At 37.5% G+C, this 23,461-nt stretch overlaps 1 protein-coding gene across 1 annotated transcript in view; it reads left to right on the plus strand.

Annotated features, from left to right (window-relative positions):
- Positions 1-23,461, plus strand: part of DNAH7 (dynein axonemal heavy chain 7) — a 246,720-nt gene that overhangs the window by 56,465 nt on the left and 166,794 nt on the right. Inside the window, exons 12-18 of the mRNA XM_030855979.3 lie at positions 676-948; positions 1,917-2,044; positions 4,347-4,425; positions 7,756-7,980; positions 10,098-10,244; positions 12,259-12,944; positions 15,137-15,323. Of these exons, the coding sequence (XP_030711839.2) occupies positions 676-948; positions 1,917-2,044; positions 4,347-4,425; positions 7,756-7,980; positions 10,098-10,244; positions 12,259-12,944; positions 15,137-15,323 (1,725 nt within the window). The remainder of the gene's footprint in view (positions 1-675; positions 949-1,916; positions 2,045-4,346; positions 4,426-7,755; positions 7,981-10,097; positions 10,245-12,258; positions 12,945-15,136; positions 15,324-23,461) is intronic.

Consider the following 23,461-nt stretch of genomic DNA (forward strand, 5'->3'; position numbering starts at 1 on the left):
CACATTTACTTGTCCTCTTATTCAAAAAGAGAAGGAGACAAGTTGTTGAGATTTGTTTGCTTATTTAAAATTGTTGTGTGATACATTCTTGCCCACATTATTCTAATGGTGGTAGCAGAATGCAAATTTTGCAACTAGGGATTTTAGTCTGTTCTAGTTGTTGTTCACACTGACCTCTGAAAGCTCAGAGGTCAGTGAATGAGTAAGCAATCCTTCTTTGTTCTACATACATTACTCCTCAAGGTGAAGAAGGGCTGTGACTGTGATCAAAGACTGATGACATTGAGCTGACTTATTTTTTTTAATAATGTATGATGCAAGTGCTACCTTTTAAGCTAGCATATACAACTGTACAAATAAAACATGGATTTTGCTGTTTTGATATTCCAACTCTTATTTTGTGTATGTTCTCAAGTGACTGCTCTTTCCTCCATACAGAAAAACAAAATACTCCTGGGTAGCCTCTAAGAAAAACAAAACATATGAAACCTAGATATTTAAAATACTGCTGTGATTAGACTCTCTACAGATATAGATTAGAAAATCCAAGGGAACTTGTGAATAAATTTAAAAAGACAGTATGGTAAGATGGGCATTTTTACAAAGCTGAATGATATGGTTACCTTAATTTAAAGTATTTTAAATAACTCATATTGTTTTTATTCCTTTGTTTAGGATAGTAAGTCTAAACCAGCAACTTTGAAGCCGATAATTCTGAAGGAAGTTGTTGAAGCTCACAAAGAAAAGGTTAAGGATGTGGTTATATGGGAGAGCATGGCACTGAATGAGCACCTCAGACTCTATGACAAGTATGATTTTTTAATTACCAAAAAAGCTGAGCAAGATGCTGATGCTTTCCTTGCAGAAAATCGTAATTATGAGAAAATAATACAAGAAATTCACAGGTACCAAAAGCTCATAGAGGATATACGGTACACATCTAGAAAGGTAAATGACCCATTTTGTACAACTGTTCTTTGTACCTAGTGATCTCTTCCCAGTTTCATTAGGATGTATTTCTAGACCATACAGTGAAAGAGTTAGACCATTATCATTAACAGAAAACTGTTTGGGCCTTTTTATGTGCCAAGCATTGTGGTAAGCTCTGGCTATGCAGAGGTAGACAAAACACATAGTTCTTATGTTCATAGAGCTGAAGGTGTACCCTATAAGGCTGACTTTTTTTTTTGCGGTACGCGGGCCTCTCGCTGTTGTGGCCTGTCCCGTTGTGGAGCACAGGCTCCGGACGCGCAGGCTCAGCGGCCATGGCTCACGGGCCCAGCCGCTGTGCAGCATGTGGGATCTTCCCGGACCGGGGCACGAACCCGCGTCCCCTGCATTGGCAGGCGGACTCTCAACCACTGCGCCACCAGGGAAGCCCTAAGCCTGACTTTTAAGTAATTTATTTTAACTTGGCCCCTCAAAAATATCAAGAACTATTCGGTTTTTTTGCTTTGGTGTGTACAAATCCTTTGGAAAATATGGTAATTATACCAAAATGTGGTTACTTCTGTTTAGTAGGAGACTGGTAATTAAACATTTTCTTCTTTTGTCCTTTTTTATATTTTCCCAAATTACCACCATGACCATGCATTACTTTTTTGTACAGATAAAGTATAACATTTAAATCCCACTATCTATGTAGCAATAACTCAATTCTCCAAAGTTTTTATATCAATTATTGTCCTGAAATAGAATTGGCTTCCAAGATACACTGTTCAAGGAGATTCATGCAGAAGATAGTGGTAAAATATAAAAGAGTATTTGCAAAACCCTGCCTGCATCATATTAAAAAAAAAAAAACTCAGTTGTATTAGATCATACACACACAAATCAATATTATGGAAAAAGGCAAAATTGTGGGAATCATTTATGTCATTTCATGTTTATTAAACTTTTAATACCTAACATTGCAGACTCTTCGTTTAGGAATGTTTGAAATGCGCTGTGAGGAATTAATCAAAGCTTTGGTGAAGCGAGCAGGTATTATTTGTGGAAAACTTATAGCTAAAATGTTCAGAGACCATCAGGAAGTAAATACAAGGTATTTATTTAATATTATATTTTTATTTTGGCGGGTGGAGGAATTAAATAGAATCAACTGTCACTGAACTAAAGTAATGGATTAGAGCAGTGTCATAAATGACAGAAAAGAAAAGATAAAGCCAAACTTATTTCAACTTGGCTCTAAGTGTTATTTTGTGATTTTTAGTATTTTTTCACCATGAATGTGCCTTCCCAGTTGTCTGAATTAGGGTGGTATTAAAATGTGTTTGCATTTCTTTTGTATAAGTCAGGTGGACATTATCTAACTTCAGATTTTTAAGTTTGTGTAATCAATACACAAAGTGAGTTTTCACAGTGGATATACACAGTAGTTGTCCAGGATCTCAAATTTGGAACATCATTTTACTGTAATTACCCTTCAAGGCCATGGTAACACATTACCTTAACTACAAACTCATTTGTTGTCCAATCTGGAGATTTTTAGGAAAACTGACTCATGTTAAGTAAACTTACAGAATGCTAATGTGTGAAGCAGAATACCTGTTTAAGACAAGAAGTGTAGTTAGTTTTCTAGCACTGGTGATAGTGTGGCTCCAGAAACCTCTTTCCTGCTGTCAGTTACGTGGAATAAAACCCCCAAATAATCAGAATTTTTTATAATTATAGTGTTAGGGAAAAAGCATTAAAAAGATATTTCTTTCAGCCTGTAAGAAGCCTGGAGGGAGCTTCATTTACCTACCATACGTCAAGTACAGCGCTAGAGACTTGGACTGAATATGAAAAGAATTCCTGAAGGAAGTTACATTGTAGAAGGGGAAATAGGCATCCAATTCAGTAAATTACAACAGGGTGCCATAAGTTCTGTCCTGAACCACAGAAGCAGAACAGTAGAGAAGGAAGTGATTAATTTCCTTTCGGGGTGAGGTTTGGAGGAGAGGGGGAAAATCAGGGAGGTCTGCAAAGAGGAAGTGATGTAGGAATTCATTTTGAAGGATGAGTAGGAGTCCGCCAGGTGAATGATGTGGGTGAAATAATTCCAGTTAGAGGAAATAATATGTAGAAGGGAGTGAGGTAGGTATGAAAATGGCATGGTGTATTCCAAGAACAAGGAGCGGGTTGTGTTGCTCTCACGGATACTGTGAGCGGGGGAGGCTGAAGAGGGAGGCACCACGTGGAAAAGGGCTAGGACTCGGGCAGCTTATCTGAGAAACAGAACAGTATATTCAGCTTAAAGTACCTTTTCCTCTAAAAGTACTGGAAGAATAGTGAAAATGTCTTTTATTTACAGCATTTCATGCTGAGTGAAATATTTGCTTTAATTTCATAACTATTTCCCTGCCTCTTAGCTGCCCCCAGAGCTCATGCCAGTTCTACTTTTTCCCCTTTTCTCTTAATTATGCCTCTCACCAGACTCACTGGCTGTATAGAGGATATACCAGGACTATTATAGGAACCACTAGATAACAAATGCCCTCAACTTCTTGCCCTTACATGTCTCATCTCACCTCTCCACGAACCCCTCCCTATCTGCCTCCCCACATTCTCAGAGGTCAAGAGTCTGTCAGCCACTCACTGTTCTCGTCTCTACCTATGAGCTCAGCCCCCTTGCCTCCCATCCCTCTGGACCTGGCTCTACTAGTCGTCCCCTCTGTGTCGCATTTTAAATCTCTCCTTCACTGTGGATTCTGCCTCTGAAATTTACAAACACGGTCAAAACCCTCTTCCGTCCTCCAACCCTCCACTTCAATCCAACATCATCACCATCCATTCCCTCTCCTTCACCTCACAGCCAATCTTCTTGAAGAAATTTCTGCAGATGTTATCTGAACTTCCTTAGCTCTCACTACTCTTTTTTTAAAATCCCATAGTAAGTTCATTGTTTATATTGCCCACAACCTAAATCCGTAGGAAGTATTTGCATATGACCAGAAGCTTCTGAGCACACAGGCCCATTTTAACCATGCCTTCCAAGTAGACCCACTTTTTGTGCCATCTCAACTAAATCTCTGGTAGAGCCCTTAAAACTCTAGGTTGGAAATGATTGTTCATAGTCTTGCTGTCCATACTGGATTGTGAACTGCTTGAGAACCATTATTGCATCTTACACATTTGTGTACCTCCCTCACTTATTACTGTAGTTGGGAATGGAATAGATGATCATTAAATGTGTATTGAATGAATGAGTAAATGAGCACAAATTCGCTTTTAATTAATTAGATGTCATATAGGTAAGGTAATCTGACTGTATTTTTCATGTAATAGAACATTAAAATAGTACACAGGAATATATTTAGGAATAAAATTTAATTATAGAAGATGGGTTTTGTCTGGTGTTTCAGATTATGTGAGGAATTTGAGAAGATATCTGAAAAGGCTCTTAGCACTCCTCCAAATACAGCAAAACTGATGGAAATGAAGGTATTGTTTATAAGCTCTGTATAGTCATGTGTGTGTAAGTAAATTGTTTTTCTTTTTTTCCCCCAGCTTTTATAGTTATTAACATGATAATACAATAACAAATCGCTCCAAAAGTTAAAACAGGGGCTTAAAATAGTAAGTTACACACACACACACACACACACACACACACACACACAGAGCTCATGAGTGTGAAGATTGGTGATTCAGGCTGGACACTCCTCCTAGATGGTTCTTCTGGACTCAATCATATCAGCTAGTTCTCAGCTGGGTTGACTAGTGTAATTAGCTTCAGAAGCTTGACTCTGCTTCGCTTGTCTCTCAGACTTCAACAGGCTCACCTGGGCATGTCTTCATGGTATGGTAGAGGCACAAAAGCAAGCCCAATTGTACAAATGCTTTTCAAGTTTCTGCCTGTGTCACATTAGCGAATAGCCTGTTGACCAAAATGGCCACAGAGCCAGTGAGAGGACACTACAAGGACAGACAGTGGGAGAGGTGAAGTATTGGAGTTATTAATGCAGTTGTCTACAAGAATCTTTTTGAGAGCACTATTAATAATTGTTACCATGCCAACAGGCATAAACCAGGACTGTCTTGGGCAACCTGAGATATGCAGTCATCCTTCATTTTTTTAATCAACAAATATTTAATCCTTAAGTAATATTTTGTTTTTGATAGGCTTTTATTATATATTAAACATTTCTGTGGTAGTTTGCTGAAAAGTGTTTTGAGCATAGGACTTATGGTACTAAAAATATTAGAGAAGTCTTGCATCATTTTTCTTGTTGCCTCTGTGCTTGAAGTCTACCTGATGGTAATAAAATAATATAAAACACCTGGTTTATCATCCATTTATTTTGTTCCTTTTCCATTCTTATAACATTACACTTTTACAGGATCTTCTTTTTCCTTTTCTAGCAATCTGAAGATCCAAAATAGAACCCTTGTGTTCCTAGATTTTAAAATATTTAAGCAAACCCAGCAAAACATGTTAAATCATTCAAAACTTTGTATAGGTAGGAAATTACAAAAGGTGTTCAAATGATTAGGTACATTAAATTATTCACTTAAAAATTTGTGAAAATCACTAGAACCAAATTTTGCATATCAGCCTCTAAAGGGTTCTATTTCCTTTAAAGTATTTGTACTTAGATTGGGGTTCTTAACATGTGAATTTATGTGTATGTGTGTGTATCAAATACAAACAAACCTATGATATCCTTTTTAGAATTTTTTATATTTTACATGAGTTATTGTAGAACATCAAGTGATACTTTGATTATGGATGATTTGAAAGGTAGCTGGAGAGTTCCATAGCTGGAAATTCCTTTGAAAAAAATGAATACTGAGTATGAAGAGTGTTATTTATTTACCCTCTTAACCATCGCTGGAAGTATTTAGGAATTTGGAGTTATTTAGTGTGAATTTCTATTGTTCATAGAAACATTTCACAGAATTAGCAAGTAGGATTCATTACCTAATATTTAAAATATTTCTGTATCTTGAAAAAGTTTATTCTTGTAAGGGCATAAATATCTTCTCAGTTTATTCAATACAGACATCAGTCATTTTTTATCAGTAAGAGGAAATAAAGATACAGTTGTTTGACTACATAAAAAGCTGATTAACCAAATTACAAAAATGTATTTTCACTTAGATCACTGTTTGGATTTGCAACAGAAAAACATTCTAATTAGAATGGCATATCAATGAAAGCTTTTAAGGCAATGTCCTTTTTATCTTTTTAATTACAAAAGTGAAAATTTAAACAATATGGAACTGTACAAAGTAAACGTTCCTCTTTTTCCATAATTCCTTTTTTTGGGGTAATGGTTCTTTCCAAACCTATGTATATATATGGCACTAGGGAGAGTGATGAAAAGGGAGAGCCAGAGAGAAGTGGTTATTAGACACTTAAAAGAACTTTAAAAGCATTAAGAAAAGAAGCATTTACTTCATAGACAGGGAGGTGTGGGGTATAACAGGGAAGGTAAACACAGGTAGGTACAAGTAATTGGCAGTTTTCTCATTTTTCAGGGGGATAGCAGGTTTCTTTCAGAATTTATGTTAAGATATATGCATAAATTAGTATGTTTCAAAAGAGGTTTGAGAGAGCTACATGTATATATGTCCATACACGTGGGCACCTCCATGTGCATGTGTACACACACACATACACACACACCTATATATTCACCCACTCACACACACACACAGAGCTTTGTCTTTGCAAAAATAGAATCATTACTCCTGCAAATTATTTTATTCACTTAACAGTAGACCTTCTCTGTACTTCTACGAAGTAAATAGGGCTCTTACTTTCTTCCAAAATCAATAGCCAATTACTTCAGTACAATTTATTAAATGATCTGTCATTTCACTCCTGATTTGAAATGCCTCTTTTTCAACACTAAATTTCCATTTGTACTTGGATCTATTTCTAAACTCTGTTCTGTTCCATTCTCTACTCCTGAGCCAGAACAGGAACTGTTTAAATTATTGCATCTATATAGTATATTTTGCTATTTAGCCGGGCTAGTCTCTATCGTTTTCCTTTTTCATGATAATCTTTGCCTACTCTTGAGTACTTTCAGAGACTTTTAAAATTACATCAAATTTAGTTTTTTTTAAATGCCATTGCAATTTTGATTGAAATTGCATTGACTTTCTAGACTGGTGGGAGGAGAATTTACATCTTATAATATTATGTTTTAACATGGGTTTCCATATTTATTTGGTACTTTTAAAATGTCCTTCAGTAAAGTGCTGTAGTCTTCCTCATAGATTCAGCACCTTCCTTGTTAAATTTGTCTGCAGTTATATTTTAGTTTTATAACTAAGGAAAGTGTTGCAGCACTGGTGTCTGTTGCAAGTTTGCAATTTTACATTTGTTATGGTGGTTATTTGACTAACTGTCCCCTCCACTAAACTATAAGCTCTCTGAGGACAAAGCCCAGGTCTGTTTCTGTCACACTGTATTGCCAGCACCCGGCACAGTATCAGGCACATAATAGGTGCCCGAAATGCTCTTCTGAAAGAATAAATGATATCACTCAGCATCTGCTTCTTATATTCCAGAGAACCATAGCATCCTTTGCTTTCCCAGTGCTCTTTGTGTGTTGTTTAGTATTTCTGGTTTTCACCCTGCTCTGTCAGTAAAGGTTTTCAGGATGGATGAGAAGCAGACTGTGCTGCAGTCCCCTATTTGGAACCAAAAGTCTATACTTCTAACAAGTCTGTACATATTTATGCAGTGTATTTCTACAGGCTATTTTTTGACATGAGCTGTTCCTTAAAATGCCATCTGTAATTTTTGTTTTCTCTCAGGCTTATATTCAGAAAGTAGAGACAGTTGATATGATTGAACTGGGACGGAGATTGGTGGATTCTAAAAACTGCCTCGCCTTCCTCATTGAGTGTACCAACTTTTCTCCAGCAGACATTAGGCTAAATAATAATGTCTTCCAGTGGTATGGAAGAATGGATGAAATTTTTGACGAACACAGGAAGATCATTAAGGAGAAAACAGAACAATATCAAGAAGGTCTTAAGGTGGGAATCATGGATATTTTGAATTATTTTCATTTTCTGGAAATATTTAACTTCTTACATAGCAATGTCAGCTCCTCTATTTCACAGAGAGTATATCTTAGCTCTCTCCTCCCATAAGTCTTAGTAGAGGATAGGACACATAATGGATGGATGTGGCATCATTTCTTCCTTTTTCAAGGGAGAAAACATTTGAATATATTGCCCACAAATGACCATTAATAAGAATAATATTTATCTTATATGGTTTATAGTACTGTCTTGAGTTTATTTTTTATTAAGGTCAAAGCTCCCTTGGTGAGGTGAGCCTTCACACCTCATAATCACCAACTCGCCGAAGTACCGTGCCCAGAACCATCACTATAACATTCCGTGACTTGAACCTTTGGTGTGTGTGTCCTACATATAAGATGGTGTGTGATTCCCCCCATCTACCTGTCCAGGCTCACCTCCTACCTCTCCCCACTTCTTGCTCTTGACTCTTCAGTAACCCTGAGCAACTTCTGGTCCCTGCTCTCCTACACCTCTCATCTCTTACCTGCTCTCTCCATTCTCTCTGGAGCGACCTGCCGCCCCGCCTGTCTATCTAACAAAGTCAGCTGACTTTCTGAGAAGCTCTTTCAGTCAGACCTCAGTACTGCTTCTCCTCTGCTCCCATGACACTTTTAACACACCTCCACCGGGCTAATTATCTGATCATTATGTTATTATTTCCATCTCCCCATTAGTCGGTCAGCTCCTTGATGGCAGGGCTGTCTCATTTTTACCTTTTCTCCATTTATATCTGCTTGGCTAGCACAGTGCCTGACACACAGAAATGCCGTGAGCACTTCATAGCTATTAAGTGAATAAATGACACAGTATTTTCAGTCTCATTTTACAGATGAAGAGACTAAGGTTCCCAAGTGAAGGTGAAGAAGCTTGTTTCAAGTCAGCCAGTAGAGCTGTTTGATAGCAAGCCTAACCTCTTTCTACCTCACTATAGCAAATACGATTAATTGGCAGCATATGTTGTTTGCAGAATAAATTATAGACTTAAAACAAAAAAAACTCTTCATTTTAAACTATAAGTCTATATTTAAGTCTATATTTCTGTTTTATGTTTAGACCATTTCAGAAATTTTTAAAACCTGTAGAAAGCATCATGAGTATTTGATGCTTACGCTACAATATAATAGACCCTTAGGAAATCACTAGGTGGCCCAGAATTATCTATACTTCGTTGTAATGTATACCATTCTACAAACTACACATAGTGTTAATGAATTTTTCCTCTCATTTTCCTTCCCCCACTGGGCCAGAGCAATAAATTGGCCAGAAAACCAAAGAGGACAGAAATCAACCTAGATAATCTATAAAATATAAAATCTATTTTTGAATAACCTGGATTTGACTTCTGAATATTTTATTCAGAGCTGTTTTTTTAAGAGCCATTTAATTTGGAATGCACTACCAATGACAATTTCATAAGAAGCCTTTCTCATTAAAAAAAAAACAAACAAACACACACACCTGTTTTATACTGGCAGGGTTTAGTTTTTCGGCTTTTAAATCTGGATTTATTTATTTTATTTCCTGTGAAGAGAGCCCATGGGACAAGAAAAATAACTTTGGAATACTTTGTTTTAGCATTGCTGATTGAAGAGATACCTGAATATCAGAGCGCAATTAAAGAAATTCAGTTTTTTCCAGTTGTTTGTAAGAATGCTACCTTTACAGGCCTTAAAAAAGAAATTGGAGTTCACTTTTAGCCTCATACTTGATTATTGTGAGATTTTTTTCAAGTGATTGTATTTCATTAGCATACTAAAGACATACCATCGTTTAGCACATTCTTATTCATTTTATTAGAACTTCTTACCTTGATAATACAAGGGTAAACTTTCTCTAATTTGTGCATTATAGGAATCTGAATCCATTAATCTTAAATCCCAACTCTTAAAAATTCTGTATATTTTGAATCCCAGTCATCTTCAAGATCATCCCTTTCTTCATATTTTGCCAGTGACAGAATATAATAATAATAATTCTGACAATCCTTACAAATTCTAAAATTTTCTCTTGATGCCTAGGGGTTTTTAACTCTTAAAAATAGTAACGAAAATAATTGTTTTTATTAGTTACGGTGTGAACGGTTTGTGGAGGAATTGCAGAGTTATGCTAAACAGACAGAAGAATTCTACTCGTTTGGAGATCTTCAAGATATACAGCGGTACCTGAAAAAGGCTCAGACACTGAATGGAAAGTTGGATTTAGCAGCAGACAAGGTATAATTTTAAAATTCTTAATAGGATGAATTAGTTCAACAGAATGAGCATTTGAATTTGTATTGGATATTCACCTTTAAGAAATGGATTCAAATAGAAGAGTTAAACTACATTTAACTAGAGATTAATATGAATGACACAAATAGATTTTATAGACATGCTTCAAGGAGGGAGCAGCATTGCTGTTTTCTATTGGTAGTATTAACATTTCAGTGGCCTTCATCTTTTAAAGATAGAGTTATATCTCCACCTGCTTTTTAATCTTGATCATTTACATTATGTGATAACACCTGGTTACTGTTTAGATTTCCCACCTCCATGGAAGCCAGCTTAGATTTGGTGGCTGTGTTTTTAAATTAGGTCCATTATTTTCTCCCATCAAGCTACTTTGTTCCCAGTACCACTATTTCAGAAATCAGTGCACCTGGGTGGGAAAAAGCTGTACTCTTTGCCATGTTAGAAGTTTGAAATTTTTAATTGCGTTTTTTATAAAAAGGGGAAATATGAAAACAGACCATATTATGATGCTCTACCACTTTTTATATATTGTAAGATTTTAGTATCTTAGTTCAGGTAATTAAATAGTTTATAATAATCTCAGATATGTAAATGTATGTTGAGACAAGAGAAATTGTAGATTTTTTAAAACTGATGCCACTGAAATTTTAAGCAATCTACATAATTTACGTATCTATCTCACTCTTTTCAATTCTATAGATTTCTCATCTACATCTCCCATATCCTCACAACTTCACTACTAATCTAAGAGGAAATTAATGCTTTCTTTGTGTCTCTTATCCTACTTACCTTCAAGACCCAGCCCTGGTTGTAGCTTCTCTAGCATCTGTGATTGCGCTATTTCAGCAGGCTCTCTTGTCTCTGAGTGATAGCATTTTTAAAAGTACACCATTCATTTTATATTAAATGGCTACTGCTCTAACACATCTCTTCTGTTACCTTATATTATTAAATAATTGGTATCTAACTCCTCATCTGGATTACTAACTCTTGGAATTGGTACTTTGCAATGTACTTTTTTCTATTTTCCACAGTATCTAACACAATGCTGTGTTTATTAAAAGTAATTATGTTCTTGGGACTTACTTGGTGACACAGTGGTTAAGAATCCGCCTGCCAGTGCAGGGGACAGGGGTTCGAGCCCTGGTCTGGAAAGATCCCACATACCACGGAGCAGCTAAGCCTGTGGGCCACAACTACTGAGCCTGCGCTCTAGAACCTGTGGGCCACAGCTACTGAGCTGCGTGCCACAACTACTGAAACCCGTGCACCTCGAGCCCGTGCTCTGCAACAAACAGAAGCCACTGCAATGAGAAGCCCGCGCACCACAACTAAGAGTAGCCCCCGCTCGCCACACTAGAGAAAGCCAGTGCACAGCAACAAAGACCCAATGCAGCCAAAAATAAATTTAAAAAATGAATTTTTAAAAAAGTAATTAAGTTCTTGTGAGTTAATAAATGAAGCTAGGGCTTCTCTGGTGGCGCAGTGGTTGAGAGTCCGCAGGCCGATGCAGGGGACATGGGTTCATGCCCCGGTCCGGGAAGATCCCACATGCCGCGGAGCGGCTGGGCCCGTGAGCCATGGCCTCTGAGCCTGTGCGTCCGGAGCCTGTGCTCCGCAACGGGAGAGGCCACAACAGTGAGAGGCCCACGTACCGCAAAAAAAAATAAATAAAATAAAATAAATGAAGCTATATCCTCAGTATATCTGGATGGGCAGAGACTTTTTATATATATAAATTTACTATTTTAACTAACTTAACCAGTCATTTTTCTCTGGAAACTGTAATAAAAAAGAAATAGGAACAACAAAAATAAACAAAATAAAGCAAATAGGAAAAAAGAGATCACTGCTCAGTTTTTCTAGTTATGGCCTAATTTAACTTTAGGGTTTAATGAGAGGTTTTTTTGGTCACATTTGATATAAATATTTTTTAAAACTTTATTTTGAATATCATTCACTTTCAGAATAACATACTTAATACTTGTCCTTCCAGATTGAGCAGCTTAATGCTGAGGAGGAGGCGTTTGGTTGGCTACCATCAATATATCCTCAACGTAAAAAAATCCAAGATGGTTTGAACCCTTATCTTCGTCTCTATGAAACTGTTGTAGAATTTAGCACCAAATACAGGGCATGGACAGAAGGACCATATCACAAGGTGAATCCAGACCAAATAGAAGCAGAAGTTGGAAATTACTGGAGAGGACTATATAAGCTGGAGAAAACCTTCCATGATTCTCCAAATGCATTGGCAATGACAAAAAAAGTAAGAGCAAAGGTGGAAGATTTCAAGCAGCACATTCCTCTCATTCAAGTGGTTTGTAATCCTGGTTTGCGCCCCAGGCACTGGGAGGCCATGTCCAGCATCGTCGGTTACCCCCTGGAGCCAGCAGTTGATTCCACTGTCTTCTCTTTTATAGATATGAATCTGGAACCATATTTAGATAGGTTTGAAGGTATTAGTGAAGCAGCTAGCAAAGAATATTCTCTCGAAAAGGCCATGGAGAAGATGATTAATGAATGGGATGCAGTGGAATTTGTCATTCTTCCTTATAGAGAAAGTGGGACATTTATTTTGTCATCAGTTGATGAAATTCAGATGTTGTTGGATGACCATATTATTAAGACACAAACTATGCGAGGATCTCCTTTCGTTAAACCCTATGAAAAACAAATGAGGTAAAGTGTTATTTATATGACAGTGTTTATACTATGTTACCAAAATTATCACTCATATGTAATATCCAGTTCTTCTTAAAAATTGATTCTGTACTTTATGCTTAATATGTTAAATAGTGTATTGTAAGGAATGATAACCTTTATTGCTTTTGGAAGAGTCCTGATCCTTTTGCTATCATATATATTCATAACAAAGGTAGTAGACAGTCAGCTTCCAGATATTCATTTTTATTGCCCACAATCTGATCTTATACATTTGACTCTCAAAAGTAGTCTCATGCCTATGAACACAGTTTATAGAACATATAAACTGTAAAACTGAAGATGATAATGTAATTTTCCAAATATACTAATTAGTTTGTTGTCGATGATTCCTCAAAGCCTATTGTAATTTCCAGTCATATGCATAAAGAATGGCTAGATAAGTGCAAAAGCATGAAACTATGATTCTCGTCTGGAATTTTGAGCGTCTGACACAGCCAACTAAATCTGACCTTTATCCTGTCAGTTTTTTTTTTTTTTTTTTGGCGGTACGTGGGCCTGTCACCGTTGTGGCCTCTCCCATTGCGGAGCACAGGCTCCGGACGCACAAGCTCAGCGGCCATGGCTCACGGGCCCAGCCGCTCCGCGGCATGTGGGATCCTCCCGGACGGGGGCACGAACCCGTGTCCCCTGCATCGGCAGGCGGACTCTCAACCACTGCGCCACCAGGGAAGCCCATCCTGTCAGTTTTTAAATTTTTTTGTGATTTCTTTTAAGCAGCTTATATTTTATCTTAAAAAAGAGTAAATCCAAGTCAGACTACCAACTCCAATGTGAATTTGCATGGTGAGGGAAAGCTACCTGCTTGGTGATATCAGCCTCTTGTTATTGATATATTATCCTAAACCTGAGCTTGCTCAGCTGTTGGTGTTGGCTCAGTGTTTGATTGCTGTGCCTCCTGCCCAGCTTGCTCCAATGTGCTCATCAAGAGTAATTTTTGAACTTCTCTGAAAGTGGTATATCTAGATTCTATTTTTAAGGACTGTTCATGAGATCATTAGCTAGTGAGAAATTTTTTGCATTAGTCAGGGGTTAGATGGAGAAGGAGGGAAGAGTACCAGAAGGAAGTAGAGGCGTTCATTTCCCTGTGTGAAAGACACATTTATTGATGAACATTGAAAGGAAGGTGTTTTAGAAAGACATTTAAAAATGCCTGGTGACTTTTTGAACTCCTGTATACATTTCTTGGTTTTAACAATCTAAAATTATAAATGACGAGTAATGTATGAATCTACACATAAAGCCATCCCATCTCTAAGTTTTGTTGCCATTAACCAATCATTCTTCTTTATGGCCATGTTATCTCTTATAGTGTAGTGGTTACAGCTGTCTGGGTTCAAATCTGGCTCTATTGTTTATTAGCTGAGTGAGCTTGAACCTGGTACTTACCTCTATGTACCTTAGTCTCCCTACTGGTAAAAAGATACAACACTCTGGACTCTGCCTCCTTGGGTTGTTGTGAGGATAGAGAAAATACATGCAAAGACCATAGAACTGTGCTTGTAAAATTGTCAGTTTATGCTGTAATTATAATATTTATTCTTGAGGAAGTTAAGTTGTTTTTGTTCTCCATATTTCGAAATAAACTGATAACTCATTGTAAATTCAAAAATGCTTCCTTCTCACGAATGCCACACTAGTGTATTTAAGATTATGTAGATTTTTCTTTAAATGCCAGTTATATCTTATGAATTGAAATATTTTATTCTGGAAATACAGCCTTTATGGCCCCAAAGTTTTTAAAAACTGAAAAAATAAGAATGTTAAAGGAAATAAATCTTGGATGTAATTACCTTTCCTAAGAAGTTCCGAGTGCCCTTGATTGAGAATACCATTAGTATCTCTAAAATCTCATTTCTCAGTTTGTACCCTTTGTCCATAGAATCGGATTGCAGAAAGGTTTACTGATATACAGAAACCAACCCATTTGTAGATAGGTACATCTAACATGTATATATCTGTATTAGCATAAATGTTGATGCTATTATTTAGAGACAGATTTTGTAGAACAGAGCTAGTAGGTAGAAGAATGGAAATTGGAATAACACCATTGCATGTAAGATTGACAGCCTAGTCATGGTTTTGAGTTTTATCATCTGAAACATTGCTTGGTTTGCTGTTGATAAGAGCCACTGTGTTTTGCTTTTCAGGCAATGGGAGGGCAAACTCCTGCTGCTTCAGGAGATTCTGGATGAATGGCTCAAGGTCCAAGCCACGTGGCTGTATTTGGAGCCCATTTTTAGTTCTCCGGACATTATGTCTCAAATGCCTGAGGAAGGCAGACGATTTACAACCGTGGATAAAATGTGGAGAGATATAATGAAAAGCGTAGTACAGGTAGGTAAAAATCTCTGAGAATGTGATTGTTTTGTTGAAGTGACATGATTTTTGTGTTCAAAACAATCTAAATAAGCCATTGTCTTTTTCCCACGTAGGCTCCTTTTCAGATATTATTTTAGAATCCCAGGAGCAAGAAACATCAAAAGGAAAATAGGTATTTTGTCCTGATTACTTATTGAGGTCAAAATTCAATTTGCATTACTTAATGATAGTTGTTCTAGCAGTGGTTCTTACTGGACGCTCTGGTAGGAAGACAGTGTGCTCAGCACGCACTGTCCTGTCTATTCTCTGGCCCCCATGTTACTGGCTGCACCACCCCTGAAATGTGCCATGGTGGGAAAAGGTCAGCCTGCCAACTGCTCAATCAACAAGTTTCTCTGTAGGGACAAAAAAAAAAAAAAAAAAAAAAAGAGCTGCTGCAAAGGTAAATATACTTAAAAAGCCCAATAAATACAAACAAAATGCAATCTACCAATCAATCACCACACAAATCCAGTGGAGAACTTAGAATTTAAGTTAAGGAGGGAATTTAATAAAAACCAGTAACACCAAAAAAGGTATGGTTTTTGTTCAGTTCAAAAGACATTTATTTATTTACTGCCTGCAAAGCGTGGTTTGTGTGTTAGTGGAAGTTAAGATTAAAATACAAGAAATATTAGCTATTAAATTATATCATTAAATGAATGTAAACTTCTCTATTGGTGTTTTGATCAAATACAATATTGTAAGATAGGAAGAGTATTATCTTAAAGTTTTTCTACCCTAAAATGGAAATATGCATATTTTTATTATTTAAACTTTGAAAATTGTGACTCTAATCCTAAATACTGATGATACTGTATCAATGTCACTATATGATTTTATAGGAAAATATTCCATAAGATGGACATGGGTCTGTTTATTTAATAAGTTTACTTCATTTTATGTAATAATACTTGAAACAAAGCTTCTGTATAAACCAAACTTTTGTAGAATTAATCACACGGGAATTCCATATTTAAAGGACCTACTGGTGAGTCACTTTGTAACACATTTACTCATTTCTAATTAATTTGTTTTATAAATTTAGCCTTTCCTATATTGTTTCCTTACAACAGGGCAAAACCCTTAAAACATGTATACATTTTTGTTTGGAAGGGGATGAAGTAGAATTTTTTTGTTGCCCAAAAAAGATAAAAAGTAGATGCTTGTATTCTCCTAGTTAATATAATTTTAAAAGTTAAAAAAATTCTTTTTTTGACATTCGATCAAAATACTCTTCAAAATTCATATTGCTAGGGAAATTTTATAGATAGTTCAATGCCTAGGAAAGGGGAAGCTATGCTGAGTCTAGTAAATAAAGGAGAAAGATTTTCAATTCTATAAAACTACATTAAAAACATATTAACAGAAAAGCATTACTTCCTCTCCTTCCCAAATAAGCAGTTTTCTTTGGATGACACTTCATTTACTTTTGCTATAAGACTTGATTATCTTCTTCAACTGGCTTTACATTTTGTTTTTCTCGACATGTTAGTATTCAGGACAGCTTTTGTCCATATTCTCCGGAGCTTTGAAAAGAAACATAAATCCATATTCTCTCAGGAAGGCTAATGAGGATGATCTGTATAGTAGAAGCCACTGGATTAAACGCTTGGTACAAAAAGCCATCACTTTCAGTCTTATGGGTTTCTAATAAATGTTCTTTTAGAACTATGCCAAGAGAAAAGGCTCAGAGGTTAAAAACAGAATGTAAATGATGCTGTTAATATAAATGGCTTGAATTGAGGTTATCTTGGTTCCTTAAGGTATAAGCATGAAATAATTGTATGTTTTGGTACCTGTTCCTAACTACGCTTGGCCAAAGGCTGTTTCTCACTGGGGAAAGCTCCCTTACTGACCTTTCAGTGTAATTCCAGAATTTTCCAGTCACTTTTGTTTATTAAGATAGTTTTGCCTATGAAGACTGAGCTGTACCTGTTTGAAAACCTCAATCTCTTGTTCTACTTAGAACTCTTCTCCTACCCATAGTCAGGTAACCCTGGGGCTCTGGTGGGGTGGGGACTGCACTCTCCCACACTGCTTCTCTCTTTCCTGGTCACTTGGTATTGGGACAGGGAGAAGGTAGGGAGGAGGTGAAGAGGAAAAGGGAAGGAGGGGGAGAAAATAGAAAGAGGAAGAGAGGGAGAAAAAGAGGGAGAGGGAGAGAAAATGTACTGATGTAACCGATCCAGCCAAATTGGCTATTCTTTTCTTTGGTGGTCATAAGGTGGACAGCCTCCTGTCTCTGGTACCTGCACTGTGCCTTTACAGTTGATCATCACAACTAGTCTAGCTTTTTGGCCAGTTGTGGAGAGGTGAAGTCCACAGATTAACTCAGTGTGGACAGGTGAAGACCCCGACAAGCTCTGGCTGCTGAGGGATGCTATCTTGAGCATCTCCCCTAGGTTTGGTCATCCTCTGCCAGACTTGACTCCATCTTCCAACTGATCTACCAATGATGGCTTTTGCCACATTCCTCCCATATGCATGTCTTTGGCCCCATATTCTAGTAGTATTTCACAGATCTGTAGCCCTTAATTTCACCTGGGGTCTGCAGCACCTGGGATCCATCTTCTGTACTTCTTGGTAACCTTGAGCACATGGTCCCTGCCCTTCCTTCACCTGGGCGTCCCACCATACCACCTTCTCCCAGAGTTCTTCTCCTGTTCTGATAACACTGGCACAGATCAGCATGCTGGTGATGGAACAGACTTCCAGTTGGAGAAGAAGACGTTAGCCTCCTCTCTTTACATGCACTTGAAAACTTCTCTAGGGACTCTCTTGGGCCCCCTCCCTAATACAGGAACAGTGAATTGCCCATCATTTGGGGTTGAAGGAAGTGGATAATCTTTTGCGTGTACCCAAACTTGACTTTTGATCCACATGAGTCTTTTGTATTTCGTACAAGGCAGGAAAAGTCACTCTTGAATATCTCCCCAAACCTTTTCCTTTTGTAGTCTAACTGCATCTCAGTAAATATGAACACTATTCCCCCTGTTTTTCTTTTTCCTTTTACTATAGTAAATATGGTCACTTGGCGCCAAGCATCTCACCTCTTTCTAGTGAGCTGGAAAGCTAATAATTGTATCTCCCAGACTCCTTAGCATCTAAGTTTTTGGAAGTGAATTCGATTTCGATGATTAGGTACGCTCATTTGGGATTTGGAAGGCATACAGTGGCCATCTTCTTGCCATTTTAGCTAGTTCTGCTGTCAAGTAAGATCACTTTTTTTTTTTCTTTTCCTACAGACTTCAGTGTCTGGTCACCAGTTTTATGGGTATTTACAGCCGATGATGATGGTGGCTTCGTGATCCTGCTCTCTGATCCTAGAATCACAGTCACCGTGGTGTGTTCTTGAAAGCAGTTAGTTCTAGTGGTGGCGTCCTTTTGTCCTTACTGAGGCAGAGGTGGCAACACTCCTGGAAGATCAGTTCCACAGGTTCTAGGAGTCTTTCCTGCAAGCCCAGCCTGGAGTGTGCTCCCTTAGACCTTCTAATGATTTTGTAATAACTTAATTCCCTATATTAAATTCCCTTTTGCTTAACTACCTAGAAGGATTCTGCACTGAACTCTGAATAAAGATATCAAACCCTCCAAGTTGGCATCTAGGATCTTGGTCAAGTTGGATCTTAGGGTAGTTAAAATCTAGTTACCATCTGAAAATGGAACACTGGTGGTACCTGGCATGCACTCCAAAATTCACTTACTTAAATTATTCTCTTGGCTTCCTGGAATGAAGAGTCTGTTTTACGGGCAGTGCTTTGATGGACCAACTGACTGCTGTGGTAGGTCAATAGAGTACAAATTTGAAATACAAGGGATGTGAGATGGGCTGAATTTTTTCTAAAACACTGGAGAAATGAAAGAAATGGCATAATTCAGGGCTTAAATTCTTTGCTCAAGACATGGTCAGAGGATTAAGGTGCTTCTGTGGTTGCCCTCGAGAACCTCTTAATTCTCATAGCTACAAATTTGACATAGCCAAAAATGATAGAGTCTGATCCAGCAGGTTGCCAAATTGCAATGTAATTTAATTCACAGCCTTGCCAGATCTGTTCTGTGAAAGATAATTTACTTACTGGGAAAGAGTGGGATGGTGAGAACTGAAAGTGGGGACAATTGGGTGAATTTGATTGACTTTGGGTACCCTGACCCTCACACCGAGAACCTCCCTTGCCAGAAGCCTTGTCAGAATCCTAAGGAATAAAGGAGGTATTATATTGCAATGTGCTTGCCTAGGGAGAACCTTAGATACAGTCAAATGTATTGATGTGAGTGCACTTACCAGAGATCCTGGTCTCCATGAGCTAGTCAGGGAGATGTGAATGATTTCTGTTTTACTTGCTTGTTTGACCAAAACCTGGCTTCCGTGACGGCCCACCTAAACGAAGTTGAAATGCCAAAATCCTTGATATGATTTGAAGAAATTAAAGACTGGCTTATAGATTTCTGCAAAATATTTCTTGAGTATCATCCAGAAGCAGAAATTACAACCTCCCCCGCCCCCTACTTAGGGGATTGACTTAAAGGGTAGTAGGAAGGGAATCCTACAACTTCAATAAATATTAGGGGTTTTTTAGACCTTGACTGTACAGATGGTCAGCAGTGTGGCTCTACATGGATCACAGTCGGTAGCAAACAGTTTGGCTGTATGATCAAGGACTTAGAAGAAACAAGATTGAAAGACTGGCAACAAGGAGGTCTGAGGAAGAGGTATAAGGGATCACAGAATAGACTAGAATATGAGTATATTTGTGCTCCATGTAAGTGTTTCATAAAATGCAGCACTGCAAAAGGAGGCACTTGATAATATTAGTTGACCAGTTGATCTATTTTGTGAATGTCAGTCAGTATATGCCATTGTATGCACAGTGAGTATGAATAGAAGAATCACATGATATGTTGTCCAGACTGCAGAATTTCTGAGAGTTAAAGCAGTTAATAAGTAAGCTAGGAGAGCAAACATAAACCAGAACTCTCCTCATCAAACTGCGTTATATGGTCACTCAAGCTACAAAGAAGTCATGATGGCAGAGGTGGGAATTATGGAAGGACTTGTCATTATTGGGTCCCTTACCCAACACTGCTGAGTGTCCAAGCTGCCAACAGCAGAAACTAACAATATGCTCCTGATACAGGGTCACACCTGAAGGGACCAGGCAGCCATTTAGAAGGAATTAAATACATTGGACCTCTTTCAACTTAGAAGGGATCCGTGATTTTTCTGCACCAGAGGGGTTTTCTTTCTTATTCCAAGTTTCTGTCAACACTGTCATTCCTGACTTACAGAATGACTTATTGTCACAGTTTCCACACAACATTGCTTCTGCTAAGGAACCCCCACTACAAGGGAAATGAGGCAACTGACTGATACTTATAAGATTTACGGGTCCTGTGTGAACATGGACCTCGTAAAAAGTGGAATGTCTCATGTTGAAGACTCAGTTGCTATTCCAGCAGGAAGAAAAGTGTGAGTTTGGGGTGCAGTTCTAGAGGATACATAGCATGAGTTCTCAACCAGCTCCAAATACAGAGTTTCTCCCACAGGCAGAGTACATGGGTCCGGGAATTAAGAAGTGAAAATGACAGTGACACTTCATACCAATTCACCCAATAAACTCACAATTTTTCTTCCCTGCTTTTGTTCTCGCTAGCTGAAATATCTTAATATCCAAGGGAGAAATGCTTCTGATGGGAAATGGCAATGGTTTCCTTGAACAGGAAGTTCTTGATTTTCTCCCTCTACCCTTTTACCTCTCTGTCCTTATAACTTTTACCTGACTCTCTCTATTCCAGTCACACTAGCTTCCTTTTTTCTTCTTCTTTTTTTTTTTCAATCACACATGCCAAGCACCCTTTGCTGTAGAACCTTTGCTCTGACTGGACCCTGTTCCTGAAATGCTGTGCCTCCAAATATCTGCAGAACTAATGAGTACCTTTGCTTCCTTGAAGTCTTTTCTCAAATATTACCTTATAAAGAGGCTCACATTGAGCATCGTATTTAAATTGAAACCTGCCTTTGCCTTTCCTGGCAATCCTGATCCCCCTTTCTGTGTTTGCAGCATCTATTACCTTTTAACTTAGTCTATGATTTTTGAATTGTTATGTTTGTTATCTATCATCTGTCTCTAATGGAGGTTGGGATGTTTGTCTGTTTTGTTCACTGTTGTGGCCCAAGCACTGAGAACAGTGTCTGACATCTATCAAGTCCTCCATAAATATTTGTTGAGTGAGTGGGTGAATAGTTAAATTGAGATTGATCCTTGAATTATTGCTAGTTCTAAGAATTCTGAAAAACCTTCTCTGAAAATTCAGTGTTAGAAACCTGGGTCCTAAGAGCTGGATTAATCCTAGAAACATCCTGCATCTTGAAAGAATTTCTATTTTTGGTGAGGTCAAAGGATCTGAAAGTTGTAAGGGAGCATAAAGGTCTACTCAGTGAACGCACATTTCCTTTCTTAATACTTAAAAGGTTTAAAGAGGATCTTATTAGTTTTCTGTTGTCCAAGGTTTTCTGATTTGGAAGTTTATGCTTCTGGAAGTTTATAGAACTGGCTTGAGCTTAATTCCATTAAGTGTACTTTCTGTGAAGCTTCCTGGCCGCAGTAATTAGAATGCTCTCTCTGTGTACCCCAATTAAAGTTTCAGGCCCTGATATCACAGGCAATTGGTTTAGAAATGTAAATCAACCAGTAGCTTGTCATTTGAGCTGATGAGATTGGTGATACTTGTGAAGCAAAAGACGACACGTAAAATTTGTAAAATGATTTCTTTAATACCAAAAAGTAATAGCGGTTAATAATTCCTTTTCCTCTCCCAAAGATGAAAAGTAATTAAAGCGTCAAAGGAGTCATACTTAGTTTCAAATTTCTGGTAGCTTCCTGTTATAACATCTTATTGTTCTGTCTTGAGAACCTTAGCTAATAAGTTGGTACAATGTGTGTGTGGGGGGGGTTTGTAAGTTCCTTGAGTGTTCCTTGTGTGTCTGCAGGCTTAACTCATCCTCATTCACTCAAGCATTCAACAAATATTTATGGGATGCCTACTCTGTACTAGAATTTTGTGGCAATGCTTAAAGGAACTTAAAGCCAGTTTTATTTTGCTATGATGAATATCTTACCAGAAGGATGGCAGTTTATAAAATGTTTATTTTAACTCCATTAAACCAATGGAGTGATGTAAGTGACTTACTCCATGAATTCCCCCAGAGTAGCGTCTCTCTGTCTGTATCTCATCAAGAGACAGTTATAGAAGGCCAAATGGAAAGGGTAGTTTCAAGCATATGTGTGTTCTAGGCACCATATTAGGTGCTTCCAATATTTTGTCTAATTTGGTCTTCATAACAACTTTGAAAGAGGGCTCTTATCTCCATTTTAAAGATAAGAAAATAGAGAGTCAAGTTAATTAAGTGATTAGGAACCAGGTCTGTTCTTCTCTTCATCTGATGTAGTCTCTGTTCTGCTTACCTTCTCATGGGAAGAGAGTGTTTAGTTTCCAGTCCAGAGATGCTTGATTACTTTTCTATATTTTTTTCTTAAGTCCATATACCAAGGTACATAGATTATCACCTGTGTTGATTCAGAACTAGCATATTTGATTCAGCATCATTGAGCTGATCTAGATAAATAGGTTTGACCTCAGGAATTCAATAAAAATTTTTTTGCTCAAATGCTAAGTGCTTCCAAGGGGTATTTCTTTTGTAATTGCAATATTTAGGGAAAGAAATATGAACTGTTGTTTTAAATAACTGATTTTATTTTAGCTTTCAAATCTCAGATCCAAAATAGCGAATTGCAATAAATTCTTTGGCTGAGAATAAAACAAACATTGTTAATTTGTGAAAGGAATTTTTCACATTTATTAGCAACATTTTTTTTTTCCAACAAAGAAAAGCATACTTTTCCAGAAGGTGGCACTCTAAGAACACCATTTTGGTTTTTGAATTTAGGAGTACAAGGGTACTGTTCCATACTTTATCGAATGAACTGAACATTAAATTATGACCTGAATCTCTGTCATGCTTCTTTTTGTGTGCATTTTTAAATGTTTATTTGAAACATAAAACTCTTGGAAATATAATAAAATGCCTTTAAAAAATTGTGCCTCTTTAAAGA

This window comes from Globicephala melas, chromosome 7 (assembly GCF_963455315.2).
Source record: "Globicephala melas chromosome 7, mGloMel1.2, whole genome shotgun sequence".
Taxonomy (NCBI): domain Eukaryota; kingdom Metazoa; phylum Chordata; class Mammalia; order Artiodactyla; family Delphinidae; genus Globicephala; species Globicephala melas.